The 26581-nt window shown below is 32.1% G+C and overlaps 1 protein-coding gene across 2 annotated transcripts in view; it reads left to right on the top strand.

Moving 5' to 3' along the window:
- Positions 1-26255, top strand: part of Cyp4c3 (Cytochrome P450 4c3) — a 49608-nt gene extending 23353 nt beyond the window's left edge. The window contains exons 1-9 of one of the 2 annotated variants that reach the window (XM_077430678.1): positions 17671-18067; positions 20876-20991; positions 21081-21197; positions 21311-21470; positions 21647-21716; positions 24875-25190; positions 25275-25515; positions 25751-25930; positions 26011-26255. In XM_077430678.1, the coding sequence (XP_077286804.1) occupies positions 17854-18067; positions 20876-20991; positions 21081-21197; positions 21311-21470; positions 21647-21716; positions 24875-25190; positions 25275-25515; positions 25751-25930; positions 26011-26177 (1581 nt within the window). In that variant the 5' untranslated portion in view covers positions 17671-17853 and the 3' untranslated portion in view covers positions 26178-26255. Of the gene's footprint in view, positions 1-17670; positions 18068-20875; positions 20992-21080; positions 21198-21310; positions 21471-21646; positions 21717-24874; positions 25191-25274; positions 25516-25750; positions 25931-26010 lie in introns of those variants that run through there. The other variant, XM_077430680.1, reaches the window with a different exon arrangement.
- The last annotated feature ends 326 nt before the right edge of the window (positions 26256-26581 follow it).

The raw sequence follows: 26581 nt of genomic DNA on the forward strand, positions 1-26581 counted from the left end.
GTATATATGTATGTATGGTGCATCTTTAGACTGTAATACTGATAAGTTTACGGTTTGGCAAAATTGAGTTATTAATGCAGTTTTACTCCCATCTTTATAGCATTGCTGTGTGATAAACTTATACTTTTTTACATATAAATTCCTTTCCAATACCTTTTAATGTATCTATTATAAACTTATACAAACATAGCCACAGCATAGTGCACTGGTAGAGCTATTGCATGCCAGTAGAGAGGTCATGGGTTCAAGCTCCGACCAAATGCGATGCTGGCTACATATGTAGATCTTATGGGTATAAAATTTAAACAAATATGGTACGTCTATAAATCGGACGGTTGCTATAAATCGGTATCGTTCCCCTCAGTTTCTCACAAATTTGAGTTGTGAATTATATTATTCTTATGAAATACTATGTACCTACTTAATGTATTTCTGGCAAAATTTGCTGTATTTAAAAATTTTGTTGATTGTCCATAGATGTCTCTATTGTATTTTGTCCTGTTATGTTTGGAAAATTGTTATTACTACAAAAATAATCTTACCATATGTGTCGCCTTGGACTAATTTCTGTCATGACACATATGATGTATTACATATAATCAAAAATATACAAAATATGCTCTATACATGCGATAGTTTCATGCACTATACACTATAAATATGCTATTTTAAGAAGAATAAGTCATCAGCAGAATATAACGAACATGTGCTAGATGAGTCTTCAATTTTCAATTGAAGATTAAAAAAATAGAGAAAGATTCCGGAAAAATCTATTCATATTTTCATATTTTTATTGAACACTAGTTGTTTTACCCGACTTTGCTCAGTATTTGTAATATAAACAGCTTAAACATGGCGAATATAATATATGCCCACTTTAGAGGTCAATTAACACAACCAATAAAGCCCTCTACATGAGGCCACCCCCCCCCCCCCCCAACGAATACAGTCTAAGAGACCCTTTCGTCGGAGAACGAGACTGTTGTCCGGCAATAGCACTAGAACAACCCCATATCACTGTTGTATTAAAAAAAGGAAACACTGCAGTATAACTATATTGTAAACATACATAAATTTAACGAAAAAATTTAATAGTCGAATAGGCGAATCTAATAGTAAATATTCATTTGTTTTTTTATTAAATTTATTTGAATCGAAAAAAAATTTTCAAATTCAACAATATCGAATCGTCGTCATAGAAACTTTGATTTGTTTTTCGATTACCAACAATCCTTACATACATACATACAAAGTCTTTTTAGAAATTATATATTAGATTGAGCACCTCTGGCAAGCCAGTCGACAGTGGCATTGGCCGACGCTCGTGATATATGGTAGCATTGTGATGTTAATGCGAGGACCGCGGTCGGGACCGGGACCGGGACTGGGACGCATTCGACCCACCAAACTTACGATATTAAACCATCCTTTCATATCGACCACTGGTTATGACCCTTTAACTGTGCTAAGCGAATTGTTAACTGCCATCCTTCCACTAGCAACTAGTCAACAATTATTTTAATCCGTCATTAAAAACTTTCAAATATTTTTTACAAGCATTCATAATATGCCTTCATTTAATTTTATCAATAGTCGATTTTTTTCTAGTATTGTTTCCTATCCGCACTTTCTCCCATATGTAGAATCCTCCACGAATCACACGCTCTGCTCCTCGTCAATGAGATAATTGCATGAAGGCATTGTTCAACGCTTATTTTTCACATCGGACGTTTTATAGGTACATGCATACATAGATGTACCTATAGTGTATCAGATCATTAAAGCTCCGTTAATATTATGTAGATTTATAAGCGAGCGAAGACACTCGGTTCGAATTAGCCCTTCATTGCACCAGCCTCCCAGCGAAACAGCCTCCGTAATCATTCTCATACATATTCATTATAGTCTAATTAATCATTTCTCATACCCAGGTACGTAAGCTGTGCGCCAACAAAGCGAAAGGGGTAGTGCGAATATTAGACGAGGGTAAAGGGAAACTTTAGATGTATAGGTATGTACGTTTATATTTCTCTATATGTATATTCCAACATTCATACCAAACGTTCTGTGTAAAAGTAAACAAATACCATTATATATCAAAGAGCATCATAGCTAAATTTCATATACGTATGTGCATATCTAAGACGTTCTACTAGTTGATGACAATTTAAGCATCTCGCAAAAGAGGATCGAAAACCAAACTGTGAAGTTTAATTCGACATCAAATCTTTAGACTAATTTTACAATAAAAAAATAGTAGGCAGTAAAAAATAGAAGAATACTATTTGGGTAATTTTCCAGTTACAGTCTAATACGCCTAAGAAAATCATTGAATAGATGAAAAACGTTAAAATTCAGCGTGAATTAATGCGACTCGAGTCTCTGTGAATAGAAAGATTTATACCTTCAATGAATTTTGATTGTTACAAATCGCTTAGTGTCAAATGCGAAAATGTCTTCTATTGTCGCTGTATAGTCGAGAACTAATGTCTATAATGACAATGTGTCAGTGTTATATCTCTGCAAATTTATTTGGAATTATACGCAAATTTTAATCTCGCTGCTAAAAAAAAAATATTTCTTCTGTTCTCCTGTTGAAAAGAAATTCCACTTTTGAGGCATTGAATAAATAAACTACGTACTAAGTTTATTTTATATATCAAGTTTTTGCAAATCATTCATCGGTTGAACAATACTAAAAGAGTCACGAACTTTTCGCAATGCTAACCTTTCTCAATTTAAATGTGCTAGGATTGCTAAAAAAAATAATAGAAAAGTACCACTTTCGACGTATGGTTTATCAATTATTGACGCGTAATAATATACGTCGTTAATGAATCGGTGAAGCCTTTTGTCTGTTGAAAAATATCGCTACAACCTTTTTTTTTATCGGGAACCTTTCATCTTTCGCAAAAATAATAACGACGATAATTCTGCTGTGAGTCATTTTTTACAAACACACATAACAGAAATAGACAGCGTTGAATGCTTTTAAGCTTCAGTATCGCCATGTCAAGATTCTCAAATTAATTAGCAACCTCGTGCCAAAAAAAGCATTCGATGCGATAATTGAAGCTTTGCACATTGGATCTGAAGACTTTTAACACCTTTCTTCTTGACACTTGGTATTTATATATCATTTTTCGAGACTGAAAAAAAATCAATTGTGGATAGATACGTATATAATAGCAGGTTGTACATATATTGAACTATCACTGAACAACCTGCTGTGCATAGAGCGAATCTTATTTGCCTCTTTTTCTTATTCCGTCCTCACCACCAACCACAACAAATCGATTTTGACTTAAGTATAGCCCATTAAAGTTGAAATTTTCAACAAATCTGACATCGCGAACGATTTGTTGACCGTAGAAATTTAGTACTTAAGCCGAATAGCCGAAAAGATAATTTGCCAACTGATCTGTCATTTATTCACGAAAAATCTAAGGTACTGTCATTCATGGACTTTTAGGACGTTTTAGCTTTTAGGTCAGTCGCTTTAAAGTTGTGCCAATTATATCATCATCATCTGCAGCCATTAAACATCTACTACTGGATAAAAACCTCTCCAACATGTTTTCATTCATCCATTTCCTCTTACATATGTACATATATATATATATATATATATATATATATATATATATATATATATATTTATAATTTCATCCACTCATCTTACTTGCACTCTTTTAAATTATCTCGGGTACCATTTCAGCACTTTCATCCATTCTTCTAGCTACGTGACCCATTCATTGCCATTTCAATCTCTTCACTCTTTTATTATATAAACAACCCTTGTCATACTTCACACCCACGTATTCCGTTTACAATGTCTCCCCGCTATGCCAAGTATACATATTGTGTTCTATACTTCTCTAAGTGCATTTTATTTTAATTTATTTAAAATTATACCAAGAAGACTCAACAGGCAAACCCGATGCGTCGTCCTGGGTTTGAACTTTATGCAACATTCAAGGCCCATTCAAGTTTCGCATCCGTACGTACGCAAGCCCGGCTCGAGGGTATATGGCGCCCTAGGCAGATTGTTTTACAGCGTCCCCATCCTTAACATTTTTTAAACAATAAAATTTACATGTTAATATTATATTAAATAAGAAAATTATTTTATGATAATATTCTTCATTCTGCATTCCTTCATCTTTGTTCGTTTCCATTGTTTTACTTTTTCTTTCAATATTCAATTTAATCGCAATATTTTCTGCCTCCTGGAAAATATTTTACAAATTTTTGTCACATCAATAGTCCTGAATATGGAATATGTATTGTAATAAACGGGCAATGAGAGAATGAGCGCTGCACTCTGGGTTGCTTTTAATATTTTCGTTGAATTCATACTGAATATTTCGTTTAACGTCACCTTTCAGTAGTAGGTATTTTTTTTAAATACAATACCAAGTAACCATTTGTACCGACGATAGTTTACTGATAGACAATTTTTATTCGCATGTCGTTGATATGTGACGATCGACTGCCTGCGTCCTGTAAATTGTAATATGTTATACACTGTATTGTTACGAGTAGAAAAATTAAGTTGAATATACCTATAAAATCTATATATATAAAAATGAATGTCTGTGTATTTGTCTGTCTGTCTGTTTGTCTCGAATAGGCTCCTAAACCATTGAACTGATTACGATGGAACTTTCAGGATTTTTTGTATGCATGTCTGGGACGATTACCGGGAACGGAAACGGGAAAAACGGGAATGAGTGTTATTGCAACGCAATAATTTCAAATATGTTCGCTGTCTGCGTTTTTCCGACAAATGGGAACGGGAACGGGAATTGCATGCGTTATTGTGGCATTGCAACGCATGTCGGGTTCAGCTAGTGTTTTATGTTCAAAGGAAGTAATTGTTTTTCAATTCTGTAATAAAAAAATAAAAATAAATGAGTGCGCCCCTGAACACATGTCTAGTTCGCTGCCCTTTTGAGCCGGACCAGTCCATACGCCATCACTAAAGGGCGGATAGGGAGCGTGCTTTTTCCAGGAATTGGGCGTTTTGGGTCTTTTTACAAAGCTATAGTGCAAAAAAAAAGTTTCGGCGAACCTTTAACAAAGCACGGCCAACAATTAACAATGAACAGCACGCTTTCATTTCGCTCACTAGTCATCACTAGAGACCATCACTACTGTTGATTTATATTTTTAACCTTTTTTTTGCTCTTTAAAGACCAAAACAAAAGGTTAACAATAGAAATTAACAAAAGAAACCCATTTATTTCGAGCTGGCGCATCCTAGGACCGCTCACTAGTGATGACTAGTCACCGGAGTCTGAGGGGGCCGTGTATTGTTCAAAGGTTGTAAATGCATTGTTAAAGGTTTGCCGAACAATGGATAGCACTGTGACTATCCTACCTCTAGTGATGACTATAGAACCGAGCCACTTTGCGCCGTTCATTGTTTATTTGCTCTCTAGCTTTGTAGTACAAAGCTAGAGAGCAAAAAAAAAATGGTTCACCATAAAAATTAGCAATGCACGGCGAACAATGAGCAATGAACGGCGCAAAGTGGCTCCGGTCTATAGTCATCACTAGAGGTAGGATAGTCACAGTGCTATCCATTGTTCGGCAAACCTTTAACAATGCATTTACAACCTTTGAACAATACACGGCCCCCTCAGACTCCGGTGACTAGTCATCACTAGTGAGCGGTCCTAGGATGCGCCAGCTCGAAATAAATGGGTTTCTTTTGTTAATTTCTATTGTTAACCTTTTGTTTTGGTCTTTAAAGAGCAAAAAAAAAGGTTAAAAATATAAATCAACAGTAGGATCCCGTTTCAGCGCAATGTTGCGCCGCTCTTTAGTCATCACTAGTCACCGGACCCAGAAGGTGCCGCGTATTGTTCAAAAGTTGTAAATGCATTGTTAAAGGTTTGCTGAACCTTTTTTACAAAGGATTTACAACAATGGAACAATGGATAGCACTGTGACTATCCTACCTCTAGTCATCACTGACAAAACTCAGTCAGTGACAAACGTCAGTTGTAGAATCGCTCACTATGAAACTTTTCGTAGTGAGCTATGTACTTGTCGCCAAAGAATCGGAGAGCTATGAGGCGTTCTACGGTCTATTGTATAAATACATACATACATATGTAAGTCAGTTATCAAAATAAAATTATATATTTTCAATAGTAGACGTGTTGAGTTGACGTTAACATATAGTAACTGAGTTGATTAACACGTGAGAATCAATCGAGTGTTCGGCGTGCGTGCATCACGCCTTAACCCTTTCGTGACCATTGCCCATTCAGACGTTCGTTACGATCTCAGTCACCATCGATGAGCCGACCTTGCCTGTATCTCCCACGTAATTGTCCGAATGTTTTGGATATTCTCATCGTACCAGTCCCAATGCGAACTACAACTTGTCTATCAGACGTTTTGTCAGTGACTTTCACCGTTATCGAAACTCGTTTTTAGAATCGGTATACATACATAGGTCGTTTTGGTATTCGGCCTAGCGAACAAATACCCGAAACCATGTCGAATAGCAAGTCCGTTTCACCGGTATTGCACGTAAAAAATTACCCATAATTTTTTTTGCTATACTTCCAATTTGCCAATGATATCACAACGGGTATAAATCATCAAAACACGCGTCGATCTATTATATGTACATATATGTATAGTGACTGGGCGTTGCCCATTAATATCTTAGTGCAGGTGTACTTAAAAACTCGAGCAGTTCCCTTTCGAAACATTGTTTATATTCTCATTAAGTCGCTTGATATGCTTATTGCTAATTTACATTCCAAATATTCGTGTTTATGTATTAAAATTTATGAGATGTATATATTTAAATATTATATTGTAAGTTCGATTCGTTAGTCAGCATCACTTTTTATGTGATCTACCAGTTGATCGTGATCAGCTTTGGCTTTGCTTTGCTTTAATTTAAATGACCAGATTCTTTCAGATAATGGTGTTTATTATTTGCAATTTAAATTTTGATTCTCATAAGACGTACACAGCAATACAATACATAATTTTAAATTAATTAAATTAAATTAAATATAGGGTGAAATTTAAACTATAGATAAAGTTCTGGATATTGAGAAATGCATACAAAATTTCGTATTCTAAAGTTGCATATTTGCATACTATTTTATGTTAAGATCTATATATATTGTATCTATAGTAGAGTACAAAAAAATTTACAATACTTTTTTATATCTTAAAATGAATTTTTGTGATTCGTTTTAATTCTGGACTTATTCATATTTTATATCTTACACATGTTTATTCTGAGAAGAATATAAACAGTTTATATTCTTCTTAGAATTTAAAATTTGGCGCAAATACTATTAATTCCTATGATAATTCCCATTCACTGGAACTGGATCTTGTTCTTAATTTCATGAGCTCATAATATTTATACTTAATTTGTATATGCAAACAAAACTCCACTAGCATATGCTCATATACTTTTTATTTGTGTGAAAGTGTTTTATTCTCGTGTGTGTATATACATACATATATACATACATATGTAGTTTAAAATTTGATTTTGAGTAGTAGAAAAGTGTTTGAATATGCTAAATATTTGGATCAAACTTTATATAAGTTTATACATATGTACATATACATACATGATAAGGTTCTTTATATACGCATGCATACATACATATTTATATGGTACGATAAAATCAAGTAAGATTTTTTTCATATAAACAAATAGCCAGTATTGTACATATATAAATATACATAATTAAAATTTCTATTGAATTGGGGTCGCAATATATTATTGTCCGATTTATTATTTTGTAATAGCGTAAATACAATACCGCTATATCTATAACAAAATCAAAAAATAATTTTAATCTCAATTTTATAGACTCCATAAGAGGCTATAATACTTTTCTATCAATATAGTTCAAGCTTGTGTGCGCTACCTGTTTAGTTTCACAAAATCGCTGACCGGTTCCCCCATTATCTCTAGATCGCTCTCGATCCGTTTTGCAATACTAATTCACGACACACGTAATCCCCGAATATAATGGCAAAAAATGAGATGAGGGTATGTACGTGCATCCCTTCGATGTCTGAGCTGGTGGCAAAACGCGATGACAATACTCACTAGTCCCCCGGGGGTAGAATGCAAGCGCTTCATAATACTTGCACAATGCAAACATATTTTATATCAAAGCAACTATGATATGTTATTCGTAGTAATATACGGCGAGGAAGGGGATGACGGGGGTGTTGGACAGGGTGATACAATACACCGGGGATCGACTGCATTACAATGCATATTAAGGGAATAATTTTATTACGGTTTCAATCATACGAAACCATTAATGTCATTATGGCAGGGGGTGAATATTTGCAATACGGCGAGAGCAAAATTGACTTGAAATCTGATGTCTTCGTGTATATTTTAAGTATCACAATGCTTCACGTAACGTCTGCGATAAATTTATTGTGAAAGTTTTCTAAAGACTTACTAGTCAAACTTGTGCGAAAAAAAATTAAAATTGAACTTTAACACTGTATTATTTATAGCTAGTCGAGATTTAACGTGTATACGCACATATGTATGTATGTATGTTCAATGACAATTATAAAGATTCAGATAAGAAAAAAACATTTGTAATTTTCAACTGGTGTGTAAAGATTAATTTGTATATTTAACACAAGTTTATTTTAAACAAATGTGCTTGTCGTTTTAACAAATTAGAAAAACATAGAATGAAACTTTTTGCGAAAGTTCTTAGCGTGATGTATGGTTGGGTTTAATCCACTTACATACGTAGCTAACGTTCGACAGTTAATTAGTGGTCATAAAGTTTTGCACACATTAGAGGCCAAAATTTAAATAGACATAATATTCAGATTTTTTAACAAATGCTCATGTCTTATCAAATCAAAGCTGTAAAATAATGATAAAAAAGTCCTTCACGACGTTCATTATTTAAACATGTTTATTTAACATGTGTACATAACTATGATAAATCATTGCTAAGAGACAAAAGTTAGAAAAAAATATAAGGAAGCTTACAAGATTTTAGCGTATGAAAAATCTTTGTTTTAGGATTACGAATATGATTTATTAGAAACCAACGACGTTAAAGTAATCATTTCCTTTCGTTAACTTAAAAATTCTTTCAACTTAGTTTGAAATCCCATTAAAAAGATATAAAATGTAATTTGATGTTTCTTGATTCTTGAACTGTAATTTTTTCAATTAAATGTAAATCTTAATGTATTCAAAGAATTAAATTTTTATTTATAATGAAAGTTGTAAACAGCAAAAACCACATATACATATATATACAATTACGGTGACCCGACAAACCGCGGTGACAAGCCCGCGCAGAACAATTCCGCAAATGCCGCGCCGACATTTCCGCGCAGACAATGCCAAGGATAATAAAATTACAAATTAAATTAAATAAGTTTTTCTTTGGTTTTATTCGGTTTTATTGTGTGTGACTTTGTCGGGTGATTACAATTACATATGTATATATGTATTGGATAATTGCAGAAATTCGTGCTTGATTTTCATAGATAGCGATCAACATTTTTGAACGGTAAACGGGCATGAATCATCTAAATATATAAAAAAAATTTCCTTCGTTTCAATATGCATAATTCACAGCTCTATCTCTCTCAGTCTGATTTTATTTGTAGTATAATTTATATATGTATAAAATTGTATTCATATAAAATACATATGAGGCGATCGAGCGTTTTAAAAGTTACATAAACATGACCTTTACGACTATGATAGAATGTCAGTTCAATGCATGTACCGGCAACTTTCAATAGGTTTATAAAATATTGCATTTTGAACAATACCATAATTTAACAAGCTTCCGGCTACTGCCATAGGTAGCTGGGTAATTTCTACAACATCGCTTGAAGGGCAATATTTTCATTATGATAGCAAGACGTCATCTCATCAAGACAAAAAAGTTAGTCGGACATGTCAAAATGCCAAAACTAATTACAACTGTTTTCTCTCGACTTTTCACTACATATATAGTGGAGCCCCAGCGCACCATACTATTTTGACATACTTGTATAGAACTGACTAGAAAATTAGTAATCTATTCGGGAAGCCATCTATCCAATAGCCGCGACTGATGGTGTAAAAAAAGTTACGTTCATTCGAGTTTAAATTGTGTTCGGTACCGTTTAATATTGATCGGCAAATAAATGACATGTTAATTAATCGGTGGACTTCGTTCAAGATGTAATCGATTATATTGCCTGTTGTCGGTGTTAAAGGGGTCAAATTTACTTTCGTACGATGTATCTACATTAAAAAATCTAAATTGTGAAGTATACTATGCTTTGTATTCAATTTTTACTTGTCATCGTTTTATCCAACGAACATCAGATCTAATGTCAATGTATAACTAATCGAATCGATCTTTACATTTACAAAACATCACAGATAATATTTTGAATATACAAATAAACGTATATACCCACCATTGAATACTTCATAATTTTTCAATAAAATGTGTATGAAACGTTTATGAAATTTTCCATTGCAAGTATAATGAATCCATTTGGTTGAACTTTTACTATGGAAAAATGCATTTTTTGATTTTTCATAAATCCTTTTAGATATTTTTTAAGTCATCTTCGGTTCGCAGTCGATATACATAGTTTTAATAGCTCACGATCCAGTTGACTTTCTTAACAGACTAACACAGCTGGACAGAGAAATTAATTAATATTCAATAGCTATTGCATGCCAATAACAAACTAATATTCAATAGCTATTGAATGCCTGATAACATAAAATAGTAGAAGTAGTCGATAGTTTTTTTTATATTTTGGACAAATAATAAACATGTTCGGTAGTATTGAAGAATAAATAAAGAGACGCACGAAATTAGGATGGAGTGCATTTGGACGAATGAATGAGGTTTTTAAATAAAAAATGCCACTTTGCCTGAAGAAAAGTATCACATCCATACGTTTTGCCAGTGATGACGTATGGATGTGAAACTTGGACATTGAACGCCAAGTTGCTACACAAAGTCCAATTCACTCAAAGAAGTATGGAACGTTGTATGCTTGGGATTACGAGGAAACCCAGGAAAAGGAATAGGTGGGTGAGAAGTATGACAAGGGTAGAGGATAAAGTGGATAGAGGGAAGAAATTGAAATGGCAATGGGCGGACCATGTGGCTAGAAAAATGGAAGAAAGGTGGACAAAATTAGTGCTAGAATGGTACCCGAGAAAATGCAAAAGGATAAAAGGAAGACCGCAGGGAAGATGGATATACGAAATTAGGATGTGTTGTGGGGTGTGGAAGGATTGTGGGGTGAGATGGATGAGAGTTGGACGATGGACGAGATGGACAAGTGGAAATGTGTTGGAGTGGGTTTCATCGAGCAGTGGATGGTGAATGGCTGTAGATGATGATGATGATGATTCGTACACATTAGATGAAAATGAACATAATTTATAGATACTAGTTATAGAAAAAAATATTGTAAATTGTTTACAGCTATCTCGACACATTTTAACTTATACATAGGTGAAACTGTACTGTACTTAATTAAAAATTATCACTTTTGTGATTACTCATCGTTCACATTGGCAGTTCGCGTTCAGTTTGATTGGCAGTTTGACGAATGATGTGTTATGTTATCGTAAACGTTAAAGTCAATGTAAAAGAACTACGTATATAAAAATAAATGTTCACTCTCAATTATGTACTGTTATCAACGTAACGAAGCCCTTTAAACAGCTTTCCATTTATTCAGATAACAAACAATTTTTTTTAATGAACAACTATTTAAAAATATTCGAACAGCTATAAAAATGCACACAATAATATATTACAAACTGCATAACCGGCGGTATCAATTGAAAGTTTAAAATCTGGCTTTATCATATTTGCATATAAAATGCGGTTGGGCGAAACGTGGCATCTGTCGTGGGCGTTTCGCACAAGCTAAATCACGCACATATGTACGCACACAGGTACAGATTTTTATGCAAATATGTGCATTTTCGTCACCGACAACTTAACAAATTTATGCACCGCTGAAAAAAGTACATCGTTAAAAAATCGCAATAAATAACCCATTTTAATTTGTATGCAACCGGCTCAGTTCATTACTTGCCTCACGCGTTTGTATCAATTCACTAAAAAAAATTTACTCCACACACTGATACAATATATTTTTTATAACTACGATGGGTGTGGAGTAGTATTGTGCGTTATATTTTTTAGGATACAGTTATAAAAAGTATGATAAAAAAATCTTAAATTTTGTTTTAGCCTATTACATATTTAAAGGTGCGTAAATTGAAGCGTTGTACAATTTGAATGCAGATTATATATGAGAAAACTTTTCGCAACAATTATGATATGTATTAATGTTCAACCCCTTTTCTGAATTGGAAACGAAAATTATTCGCACGTGCTACGATCCCCAAAGTATTGTAGACTGACGTATTAAGAAGCAATAGGCACTGACAGGGTTATATCAAAAGCTTTTATATCTACATATGTATGTATGTCGAAGATAGTGCAGTAGTAGATATTGAAAATGTATTTTTTTTTGTTCAAACTTTGTATAAAATGCCAAACTTCAAAACGATTTTCAATATTAATTATATTTTTATTAAAAATGGAATACCCATTATCATTAAGATTATTACTAATTAATTCACAAATTGCTACCACTTATTTTAATTCAATATTTCTAGAATCTTGGAAAAGCAGAATAAACGTATTACAGGCCACCAGTATTTTTAAATATTGTTAAACGCAAAACATTATGTTTTGCGACATATTTCTCAATATGAATAAAAGTGGACTTTTGCCACTTGAAACTATAACGGCTCGTATATACATATGATTAATTTTCCGCTATGCAAATCCCCAGTTTTCAAATCAGAACCACTGAATTTGAATTTAAATTGAACGGAAATTAAGGAACAGAGCCAATCATATAAATAGATTGGTTTTCAACCTCATCTGATAACATCTTCAAAAACCGACTCATATGTATATTTATATTGCATGGATAAAAAGTATTATTTAAATTTGATTAATACAACCATAAATTAAGTTAATCGATTAATTATCAAAACGTTTGCCGACTAAACAAAAAGACCGGTTGCAAACTGACCATTATGGAATTAAATTCAACACACGAATTATTCTCGTATTGAAAGCTATTTTCTCCATAGCAGGGTTTTTTTCTTGGCACATCATATATGTAATTACTGTCATTATTCATAGTCAATGCTTACAAGTAAATTGTGTGTCTAATAAAGGCGTCTCTATCATTATTTCAACACATTACTACTGCAAAACGATTGATTATCTTCTTCATACAATATCTGTAATTTGAATATATCAGTGCGAACTTTTTGAAGTCATTTCATGAAGACTTCCTTTGGGTATTTTTTTCGTCACCTAAAAAATCAAGCTAAACACCACTCTTGCAACATTTTGCATTTATTAGCACTCAATAAATTTTATGGCGTTATAAAAACAATAAAATTGGATGCGAATAGATCAGTTTAAATTCAAGATACGGTTATAACTCTAAGCCCAGTTTCCGCGTCATTAATTGGAACGTAAATAATATTACAAGACATTAAAATTACCACACACATTTCGCGATATATTGATTCGCATAAGAATGTGTGGTATACTGGTTTGTGTGAGAAATTTTGCTATTTTTTTAAAACTCGATAAAAGTTTATACGTTGGTACAACACATACCTATGTATGTTATACATACATATATTGTATATTTCATAACCGGTTTGTTCATAATACAATACATAAAATCTCTGTCATCCTGAGGTATTATAATTTACAACCGTTAAATCACAAATATTGATATTTTGTTAGCAAGTTTTCAATGATTATTATTATTTTATATAAAAAAATATATATTTAGTACTATGAGTATGTAAATAAATTGATTAAAATTTGTTTTATTCTCAATATTAATAAAATTTTAATTCAATTTTACATATTGGTCATACATATGTTTGTATATGTGTATAGTGAATGTTTCAATTGAAAAATTGATTATTTTCGATAGTGATAGTGTTCTAGAAGAACACCCACGATTCAAAAGCAATCGCGAAATCGTTCCATTTAAATGAAAAACCAACTCGTGCGTAAATGCGACGAAAATAAAATGTCGAATAGAAAAATCGAAGATACTCAAGAGTTGAAATGTAACCTACTCTTTGTTACACGACTGTATATATTTAATATTTTTTAATGAAAAATATATTTAATGAAAAAATGGCGAAAATTCGCGTAGGTATCCATTATAAAGTAGGATCGGAGAAAGCTGTTGACCGCCAAAAACGCATTCATAATACGTAATTGTCGTATCGTTTTTGATATTGCTTTATGTTAAAATTTCAAAATATCTCACAGGTCAAGTTACGTACACATTTGTATGTAACTCGTAAAGTCTTAGATCCTTCTATTTATTGTAATTTCGAATTTCCAAGCAACAGCTATAAAACTTTGTATCATATTTTGATTTTAATAATTTATTCAATTCATCTATATGTACATATATTGAAAAAATCCAAGAATTAAGGTGTGGAAATAACAATTTTTTGTGAATTTGTAAAATATTACTTTTTTTAATTTAACACATTTGTATGCCGTTAAATTATATTCTATTTGTGTTCGTTTACCTGTTAGCACCATAAACCTAAATACGTGTTATTAATTCATATAATAATTCATAAACAGTGAATTAAATTATTTCATGGTTTCATAAAACTATTTCATATTGGAAACGAAAGTCATGACAAGAATGTATAATATTTTGACTATCGCAATCGCAAATCTGAGAAAGTGTGCCGATACATCATAGAAACCTACAAATTTTAATTTGTAACAAATTATTAATTTGATAATTGAAAATAACATCAGATTAATCTGGAAGGAAACGGCTTTCTACTGTCACTGTACATACATACTTGACACTCTCAAATCATCGATCTTTTCCACCCAATTTAATTGGGTTCGTACATTTTTTGCACCTTGATAAATGTGACAATACTAGTATGCGAACGATAAATCATAAATTTTTGGCAGTCAGAAAAAAAAATCGTTGGAATTGTGGTATGCTAATGAAAGTTAAATAATGATGTTCACGCCTGTCAGTGGTATAACCACTCGCACGTACTATGCATATATGTATGTATGTAAATCATCCATCGTTTTATTATCACACTGATAATTACTTACACACCGTGGACAATCACAGATTTAATATTAAATTAAATTATGAACGTTGACTCGCGGATGTGCTCAATTTCAATAAAAAGCTTGTAAAAATATGTTGAATAAGCGTAATCAATGAAAAAATGTCCCATTGGCCACATTTATTTACACATTAAACGTTTTCAACTAGAAAAATAGTATGTAAATATGTAAACACAAACATAGATCAGAATAATTATAGTTAAGCAATAATAAATTCAGTGTTGAGTCAAATCATTAACATGTCCAGTAACACGAGGATATAAAGAGACGTATAAAATTAGGCATTTGGCCGAATGGACGCCGTTTTCAAATCTAAAAGCCACTTTGTCTGAAGAAAAAGATGTTCTATCAATGTATTTTTTCAGTAATGATATAAAGAAGAGAACTTTGGGCATTCAACTCCAGAATTCTGCATAAATTCCAACGCAATCAAAGAAGTATGGGACGCTGTATGATCGGAATAACAAGGAGAGGTGGACAATGGAATACGTTGGTGAAAAGTAGTATAAGGGTAGTTGATATAATGGAGAGAGTAAAGAGATTTAAATGGCAAATGGCGGGTTCCATAACTTCATAACTGAAGAATGGACAATAGATGGGCGAAAGAAGTGTTCAAATGTTACCCGAGAGAATGGAATAGGGTGCAAAGAAGGCCACCGTGGATGAAATTCGAAAAATGTATGGGATGAGATGGATGAAAGTTACGTATTGGGTAGGTTTTCATCCAGCAGTGAATGGCGAATGGCTGTAAATGACGATGATGATGAGATTCATTGTAAAGTTGTATTCAGAAATCGAATTTGTATATGTTACAAACTTTATGCATCCGGCTATTTCTAAGCAATAATGTATAGTATTTCGTAAATTTATGAAAATAATATTAATTTCGAAAAATAATCACTTTATGTGAGCCATTATATTTGAAACTTTCCACTTTTCTTCATTTCGCAAAACATTAAATATAATATTTTGCATTAAACAATATTTAAAAATACTGGTAGCCTGTACTACGTTTATTCCGCTTTTCCGATATCCTGGACATATTGAAATGATAAAAAATTGTGAATTAAGTCAAACAAAAATAGTGTTTTTGGAACTGACGTTTGAATCTGACCTTTCAGTGAAATCATAACCAGTTACATTTTCAGGGTTGGTTTTATTCATTTAAGACTAGATTGTTAAGGTTGGTATTATTTCAGGGCTAGGATAGGTTAGGTTAAGTAAGGGTTGGCCCTATTCATTTAAGATTGGGTTGTTAGGGTTATGTTTATAGAGTTAAACGTTTTAAATTCATTGCTTGATACATTTTCACTGCTTGAATTGGTGAAAATATATTTTCACTTGAAATACACTTTCACTGTAACATATCTAATATATAATTTGGAAAGAGACTTTGCATATATGTAGCCTTGGTTCGTTCGTTCGCTCGTTCGTGGAGCCGTGACGTCATCGAACAAATTATTCGATTTTATTTTTTTCGATTCATAGTCGCCGAATCGATTTTGGCGCTGAATCGATTAGGCGCTGATTCGCCTTCGCGCCGGGGGCGTAGCCCTAGACGGCAAATGCTCAGGGGGCACAGAGGGCGAAGTCCTAAATGGCAAATGCTCAGGGGGGCGAAGCCCTAGACGGCAAATGCTCGGGGGGGCAAATCCCTAGACGACAAATGCTCAGGGGGGCGAAGCCCTAGACGGCGAATGCTCAGGAGGGGCGCAGAGGGCAAAGTCCTAAACGGCAAAGGTTCAGGGGGGTGCCGGGTGCGTAGCCCTAGACGGTAAAGGTTTAGGGGGGCGCAGGGGGCGTAGCCCTACACGGCAAAGGTTCAGGGGGGCGCAGACACCGGGGGCGTACATATAATTTTTTATAAGAGACTTGCTATATATGTTTGTTTGTTCGTGACAGTCAATTTAATAAAAAAAAAACAAATGAGTATTCAAATAAATTTATATAAAATAAAACTATTCAAATAAATTTAATAAAATGTTTACTATTAGATTAGTCATGTTAAAGCGGTTTATTTTACAAATACTGAGCGAAGCCGGGTAATACAGCTAGTACAATATATTTTTCAAGGAAGCCAATTAATTGTACATACATATGTTAGCGCACGAATTCGAAAGGCAAAAATTGTCAAATTCGTTCCCATCACCGATCCCAAATTGTCGACGAAATTTCCCGACAAACTTTTCCATCATCAACCATCAAAGTCGTGTATAATTATCCGGTCAGTGCGTTCGGATGCATCCGAACAATGGCACGATTAACGGAATCCGGTTGTCGCATCAAGTGCCGAAACGACACACACACACACACGAGACCGATCGAAATTTCACTTTAAACCACCAAAACAATATCGAAAGTCTGGGGGGGGGGGGAGGGACCTAAGACTTGAGATAGGAGGTGGAGGGGACCCAGACCTCGACATCGACCCATACCGGACCCATACATCCTTTGACTTCCGATACATTCGGAGTTTCGGCTGCTATCGGCCACATCTCATTCGCCATGTGAGACCCATCGAATGCGTACGAATATCCACGATGACACTGTTTGAATTTGTCTAAATCGAGTGCGTACACTGTTGATAAATGCAACCATGACTTATCTGTTGAGGCAGTTGTACCATTTCAATGCGAGGCTGTTTCCGTACCTGTCGCCGCCGATTACCGTGTCGTTGATTGTGATTGTGATATCGTTGGTGTACTACAATTGGAAACGGAGACGGTTGGTTAAGTTGATCGGTAGGATTCCGGGTCCTGCGTCTCTTCCTTTCATCGGAAATTGCATCGAAATCCATTGTGAACATGATGGTAAATATTTTGCTTCTGTTTATTTTATCCGTAACTGATTTAAAAAGTTTATGTACTGTAATAAATTGTATAAGATGAAATGAGTCATCATTCATGAGATTTTGATTTTTAAATGTTTCTTATTATTACTAAAATACATACATCTTATATCTATTTTAATAGCTACTGATCTACTGATCGTTTTCTATTTTACAATTTTAATTTAATTTTGTTAGTAATTATATTATTCTAATTTTAATGTACAGCATAATAGGAAAAAAACCTCAAAAACCTATTTACAATAAATGAACCATCTTACATAATTATCATAGTTAGTATTATATTCAAACTTGAAACTACACTTTTATTTTATTTATATATTTATATCAGGAAAGCCTAACAGTTGAACCCAATGCACCTTCCTGGCAAATTATAAAAAGATCATACACACAGGGCTTTTTTCCCATGTAACGCGGTGGAATGGCGTTCCGGTACCTTTTATATTGGCATTTTTTTATATTTCAAACGAATGCTGTATATAATAGAATTTGAATATTTATTTTTTTGTAATAAAAAAACTTGACAATAAGTAAGTTCCGGCACCTTTTTAAAAAAAAATATCTAGTTCGAATTTTTACATGATCACAAAACTTCATCTATTGTTACTACGTAAATAAATAAAGTAAAAAAGTCCTGCATACACACATTCATATGTATATACAAATACAAACATATATACATCAATGTACATATATGTACAATAATACACACATAGATGTATGTATTCATACAGAAAATATACATTATACTAAATAATACTATATAATTTTCCTTGGAATGGTATATAGAGCTAGTGTTGACATTTTTTGCGAAAAAAATTTGGATACACCAATAAAATTGTTATTTGTACTCGGTATATACATATATGCAGGGTTGACGAGAGGGGGGGGGACCGGGGTAAATTTCCAGGGCTAAAAAATCGATATTCAATAGCATTCATTTATTTCTAAAACTTCGTGTTATGTATTTTTATATACATATGTACATATATGCGTGATTTAATTACAATTTTTGTTTATATGCCTGAAAAATCTAAAATTTCATATTTTTCTTTTTTATACCTACATTACATACTAATTTTTATTTTATTGATATATTTACACCAGGAAGGCCTAGCAAAAGTAATAATCATTGAATTAATGACACAAAACACACATATACATAAATAAATCACTTTCGTTTCGTACTTCATTATAGAATGAAATGCCTGTTACTTCTCGTTAATAGTGCTAACTGTTAAGTTTCGTCAAAAATTCACACTTTCAGCCATGTCAACAAATTTTAAATTTATGTGAATTTCTTTAACATTGAGCTGAATTTTCTTTGAAAATTGAAATTTCTCATAAATTGTTTATCTTTTGCTGAAAGAAATTCATATTGACTTGATGTAATTATTATTTTATTTAATTGCATTTTCCTTTGATTTTTATATGTATGTATGTATGTATATCCAAACATATTTTGTCATCAATGACGTCTAAGAATATGATCATAATATTTATTATGATAATTTATAATTACAAATGTGTTTTTAATTATATTTTTATATGTATAATTAAATAATAATAATAAAAAAGGATAACTAATTGATTTAAAAATTAATAGTTTCTTATTGAAAAGTTTCATCGACAACTATGTATATTATTAGAAATTTCCAATCCAATATATCGGAAAACAGTAAAAATTAAAAATGAAAACAATGTAACAGATAAAAATATAGTTGCGTATTTATTATTATACCTTTAATGTCTTCAAGTAAAAATATTCAAATGAAGTATCCTGAGATTCGCTAAAACATTTCACCAGTCGCAGTGATTTTCAGCATTAAGCTGACATTTTACATTTCAAAATCGAAAAGAATAATATATGTACAATACATATATATTTAAAACCCATAAACTATTATTATTATATTAAAATTAAATTCAAATATCAAAATAAAATTATAATTATTATTTATATATTATCTTAGCTATCAAGCTAATTTAAAAATACATCTTAATTACTTAACTCTAAAATTTATAATTAACTTATATGTACGGTCTCTTCGCACCTCTGAATTAAAATTAAATATTGAAAGTTAAAATAGAACACACAATTTAAATAAATTTTCGAGACTGAGGTAAAATTATATCATCAACAATCATATACCGGTTGTCCTCGACTTATTAATAAGTTTTAATTTTAATATTTAATTTAAATTTTTCAATTTAATTTTTATTTCGATATTTAGTACGCTACTGGTCCCAGCTAATTTGGCCTACGATAGCCTTCGTTGTTTTGGTGTGTACGTACCATAATACAATAACTTCTCTAATTTCATATATGTATGTATGTATATTTAAACATTCATATATCATATATGATATGCCAACAGCAAAGCACGGTGTTTGCGTTAATGCTAACCACTGAGAGGTTGCCGGGTTCGATCTCATGCGTGGAAAAAATTGGAAATAAATTTTTCCGAGTTTAATTTGTAGTGCTGCTGGTGAGACTTAAATATTTAGGACTCCCAGTTGATCGTTTCCTATCAGGGTTTGCCCATTCATCTGATTTCATTGTTGAAACGGTCCCTCCATCAAATTGTCAAAAACCATTCTATCCACAATGTCACCTATATTTGAATATGATTTCAAATTTTATATATGTACAATTTTAATACTATATGTGTCGCTCGGGACCAACCCGTAATGACATCGTGGGGAAAATATATATGTTTATATAAAAACACATGTATGTTTTTTAAGATTTACATTTTTTTATTTTCAGAAATGTACGAAAGACTTACTGGAGTTAGGGTAATGTGGGGAAGACGTCAGGGTTTAAATAAGGGCTGGCTAGGAACAAAACCATACGTTTTAGTATCTGAAGCTGCAACAGTTGAGGTATGTGATACATACATATGTAAATAAAAGATTTGTAATTAACCAAAGAATAAACAATATAATATTTACACTATATTTAATAATTTCAGCCAATTTTGAACAGTCCAAAATACATAAATAAAAGTTCAGAATACATTTATTTAAGACCATGGCTGGGCACAGGTCTATTGACGAGCTCAGGAAAAAAATGGAAAAACAGAAGAAAAGTATGCATTTAAAAGCAATATTATCAATATTCAATAATATTAAATAATCACCAATGTAACGGCTTGCTAATGGTCGATTTGCAATTATAATTAACCTCCCATTTTTTTTGCAGATCTTAACGCCAGCATTTCATTTTAAAATATTGGATAATTTTGTTGACATATTCTTCGAGCACAGTCACATCTTAGTGAACAAAATGAAAAACGAACTAGGCAAAGAACCATTCAATATATTTCCTTACGTCACATTATGCACGTTGGATATCATATGCGGTAAGCAAATGATGCATTCACATGGTAATGCATTCATAACGATGCAATTTCGATGAATTATTGCTTCATTAATCAACTAAAATTATATCAGTTCTTAATGTATTGCCAATATCAGTGAATTTATTTGTATATAAAGTTTTGCATAAATAAATAAATACATATGTAAATTTTGACAGAAACTGCTATGGGTCGTAAAGTGAACGCGCAGAGCAATAGCGATTCAGAATATGTAAAGGCCATCTATGAGTAAGTTTACAAACTAAAATAAAATTTATTATGATAACTCATATTTAAAATTTATATTATTTTTAAACAAAAAATTTTAAATTGAATTTTAAAATTATTTTAAAAATGAAATAATTTGAAATAAAATTTAAAAAAATATATATGTATATATATTTGAATATATTTTTTTTTAATTTTACTTTTTAATAGAGACATCTATGCAAGTCATCGTAAACTAATATAATTTAAAACTTTATTTACTGCTAAAAACCATTTATTGTACTAAATGTACGAATATTTTTGCTTTCGTACGAATAAATATCTAAATAAATAAACAGATAGATCTTTACTACATATTTCGTATAGTGTTAGGTCAATTTTTTTCTTCAGATAATTTGAATTTGGCAATTTTTTTATATTTGGATATTTTTCCTTTGGAAATTCTGGCATAAACTTTATTCTACTTTTTTATTACATAATAAAAATGTGTATGCAAAATACTTTCAACAAACAACACAGCGTATAATTTATAAGCATTTATTACAAACAATGAATGCATGATTTGTATAGTAAATAGTATTACACATTAGTATGTAAATACATAGCTATTTACAAAAGAGTATAGAGAGTAGATACGCAATCATATAGCGTATTGAAAATATACATATTCTCGATAACTAATATTATATTGTTGTATCAGCAGGTTCATATAATACATATATCCTGATTAGGTAAATAATGTTGTTTTTTTTTTTTTTTGAAAATGTACTACGTTGATATGGTGTATGAACAAATTACGAAATAATCGTTCACTCAATTTCTAAGCAATTTTCACGGTGTTGTAACCCCTGATATGTGTGTTTATCCTCGTCGTCCTTCATACGCACATTGCGTGTAGTCTTGCGAACACTCTGGTAAGAGATAAAACAATAATTCAACATCTCTCTGGGGTATATGTGGGGAGAAGGGGGAGGCACTTTCAGCCTCCCTTTTGATTGAAATATCTCACCCATGAATTGTTTGAAATGTACTGACGGTGCGGCAACACACGAGAAGCAATCATGTCGTGTCACTCAAATGTTCATTCGATCATAATCTGACAATATGGAAATATAATAAAATAAATTCGGCTCAAATTTGACATTTTTTTAGTTAGGCTAATTCCATACTCGTTTGTTTGTTGTAAAAAAAAAGACCGCTCACGATGATTAATAGTAAACTCAAGCTATGTATGTTCATATGTATTCAAGCATAATGAATTGTTCTAGAATACGTTAGAACCATTCAAATTTATAGTAGAATAATAGCTATAACTATAATTAGCAAATATAATGTAAATAATATTGGCAAATATATAAATATATTAGTATGTTAGGTTGAACTTGATACCGTAAATATAGCAATTTTCTGCATATTTGTGCGTTTAGAAAAATATTCATCTTTGAACTGTGAAATATATATGTATAATAAATGCATCGGTTCACTGATTCCTAAACTAAGCAATATACTAAGCATATTTTAAATGAAGCAACTTGGTATTTTATGATGTCATGCTTATAAAATGCGTATTCTAATTTCCGACCACAACTTACATTAAAATACATTCGTCACTCAAAATTTTTTGAGTGATTTTTATGAAAAAAATACATTCACATAATTTACCAATCTATTGCTGATAGCCTCTCCAACACGTTTCCATTCTCAACATCAGTTTCTGCTCTTCTTAACCTCGTTTATTTTATGCTAATTTGAGTGTACATATCTCTCGTACACTTTCAGTCTAATCATCCATTTCATCTTACACAGTTTCTTAATTTCACCCATCCATCTACTTTACGGCCTTACTTGCACCCTTTTACATTCTCTCGGGTATCATTCGAGCACTTCTTTCGTCTAACTGTCGTCAATTCTTCTATCTACATATCTCGCTCGGTGCCATTTCAATCTCTGTACTCTCCACTATATATTCTTAGCATATCTCTCTTGCTACATATGTATGTATGTAGTGCAATCTCTTTGTAATGTATGTATGTACATAGTTCCACTATTTCTGTTACTCGCCCACGTGTATCACTTCCTGTCCCTTATCGTTACACCAAGCATACTGATTTTTCGAAATATAATTTTCTGAATGGACTGTCTCTTCTATTTTATATAATATTTCAAAATAATAATATGCCACATAATACATATGAATGTGAATGATTTCGTTTACCAGGTTGAGTAGTATGGTTTTTCGAGTGTACGCATGTCTGGTAATATTACTATTTATTTTTTCACAGTAATTATATTATCCGTAAACATGTTTAAATTTCTCATTATACGTTCAACTGATATAGTGAACTGTCCGACCTTAAGTTTAGCGATAAGCCGTACAATAAATAGATTCAACAGTTGAGGGGAAATAATGATCATCATTATTCATAAAATTACTTTTTTATGTGAGTAATAATGTACTTTAATCGATATTCTAATTTTTTTAGTTTATTTGTTCTATATTGTATTATAGTATTTTATGATGTTTGATTGGTGCAAAATGTATTCAGAGAATGTGAAAATGTATTCGAAACACATACGATACGAAAAAATACGATTCTCACGATGTTGTTTCAAACAGATAAAAAAAAATCATTGTTATTTTTGAACCAATGTCAGGGTTCTTCCGCTTTTCGTGTTCTTCTGATTTTTTTTATTTTGGAATATATATTTACATACATATGCATCTTGTTCTAGAACATAATAGCAATATCAGGTTTTTTTCATATTAAATAAAAATAAAAACAAAACAGCGATAGAATAACAGGTTCATTGTACATCATTATTTTATATTAGACTGACGCTATCTAAAAAAGTATTCAATAATATGTACACAATGTTGTCAAACACTATTTAATGAATAAGCTTTATTAATAAAATACCACTTGATAGCAACAATTTAAAATTTACGCTAATTTATTAGCAACAGTGGGTGTACCTACATAGATTCGATTCCCACAGTTTTCTTCGCGATTCATTCTAATGTAAAACTTCGCACAAATGACGGAAGTTTCGTTGTATGCAGATGTCCTTGATGTTGAAATACAATAGTGCTATTGTTCAAAAGCAACATCCAAATCCTGTAAACTGTCTGAATGCTATTCTTTAAAGAAGATTCTAACAACAAACTATTAAAATTTTAGGATGGGAAACATAATATTAAATAGACAATCTAAAATATGGATGCAGCCGAATTGGATATTCAAAATGACAAATGATTACGTAGATCATCAACGGTGTTTAAAAATTTTACACGACTTTTCGTATAAAGTAATCAGAGAAAGGAAAGAGGAAATCGCCAAGGAGAAGATAAAGAACAGCGATGGTCGCAATGAAGACGATGACTCTTTTTGCAAGAAAAAACTGGCATTTTTGGATCTCTTAATAGAGGCTTCAAAAGACGGTGCTGTACTAAGCACTGATGACATCAGAGAAGAAGTTGATACGTTTATGTTTGAGGTGATTATCACAGTTTTATACTTTAATACTACTATTCGTGGAGTTTCTCCCGTGCACTATTTTATAATTTTGAAATATTTTTAGGGGCACGATACAACTTCAGCAGGATTATGCTGGTGCTTGTACTTGTTGGGATGTAATCAAAAAATTCAACAGAAAGTTGCTGACGAACTTGACATGATCTTCGACGGAGACGCTGACAGAAAGCCAACAATGAAAGAATTGTTTGATATGAAATATTTAGAGTGCTGTATAAAAGAAGCATTGAGGCTATTTCCAAGTGTTCCACTGATAGCAAGATATCTGAAGGAGGATGTTCAAATAGGTATTATATGTTCCATTTGTTTGTAGACAAATGAAATTAATAAATTTCATCAAAATGGCAATGTACTTTGTGCTCGGTTCGTTTTAAGCAAGGGCAACATGAGCATAAAGCGGAGACTGACTCAATCAATGCATGATTGTACATACAATTTAAATATGCTCACCGTTTCATGAGTGGAAATAATTGCAATGATTCACCAATGATGATTGAATAATGTTTGTGATGAAAATTTTAGGAGATTATTTGGTGCCAGCGGGAACTACAGCTATGATAATAACCCACATGCTCCATAGAGATCCAAAAGCATTTCCAAATCCTGAAGTATTCGATCCTGACAGATTTTTACCGGAAAATTGCCGTGGCCGTCATCCATACGCTTACATCCCTTTTAGTGCTGGCCCTCGAAATTGTATCGGTATGATTTCAAAACATTGATTGAAATCGATCTTTTTATTAATGTGTTTTAATAATATAATTTTATTTTTAATATTTCAGGGCAACGATTTGCCATACTCGAAGAAAAGACGGTATTGTCAACACTACTTAGAAAATACCGTGTCGAATCTACTGAGAGACGTGAAGATATAACCTTACTAGGAGAGCTTATTCTGAGACCAAAAAATGGATTGCAATTAAAAATATATCCTCGAAGATTGAGATGAGGAAAAATTATTTAATAATATGCATACACAAAAAACATCAGTATTCTTATATAATAAATTTGTTATCGTTATAATTTTTATTTTTAAAAATTTCAATACTATTTCAATTAACAATAATCATTAAATAAATATTTACTCAATGTATGCACATAGATAGAATAGATAATATTATTTGCAAAGTGTTGTGCAACGGTACGTTAACTTTAATCGATGTGGCAAAACCGGTAGTGTACGACAAAAACAGATTAGCCTAGCTACTTTAAAGTTGAACGTGTGTCAAAAAATTGCAATACTTTAGATCACTAATTTTACAACTTTAATATATAAATAACTAACATTCATATACCATCCCAATCAGTGGTGGCTCGTGGAAAATGTTTTTGTTGGTACTGCATCTAGCTACC

Source organism: Arctopsyche grandis, chromosome 5 (assembly GCF_051622035.1).
Source record: "Arctopsyche grandis isolate Sample6627 chromosome 5, ASM5162203v2, whole genome shotgun sequence".
In the NCBI taxonomy this organism is placed as follows: domain Eukaryota; kingdom Metazoa; phylum Arthropoda; class Insecta; order Trichoptera; family Hydropsychidae; genus Arctopsyche; species Arctopsyche grandis.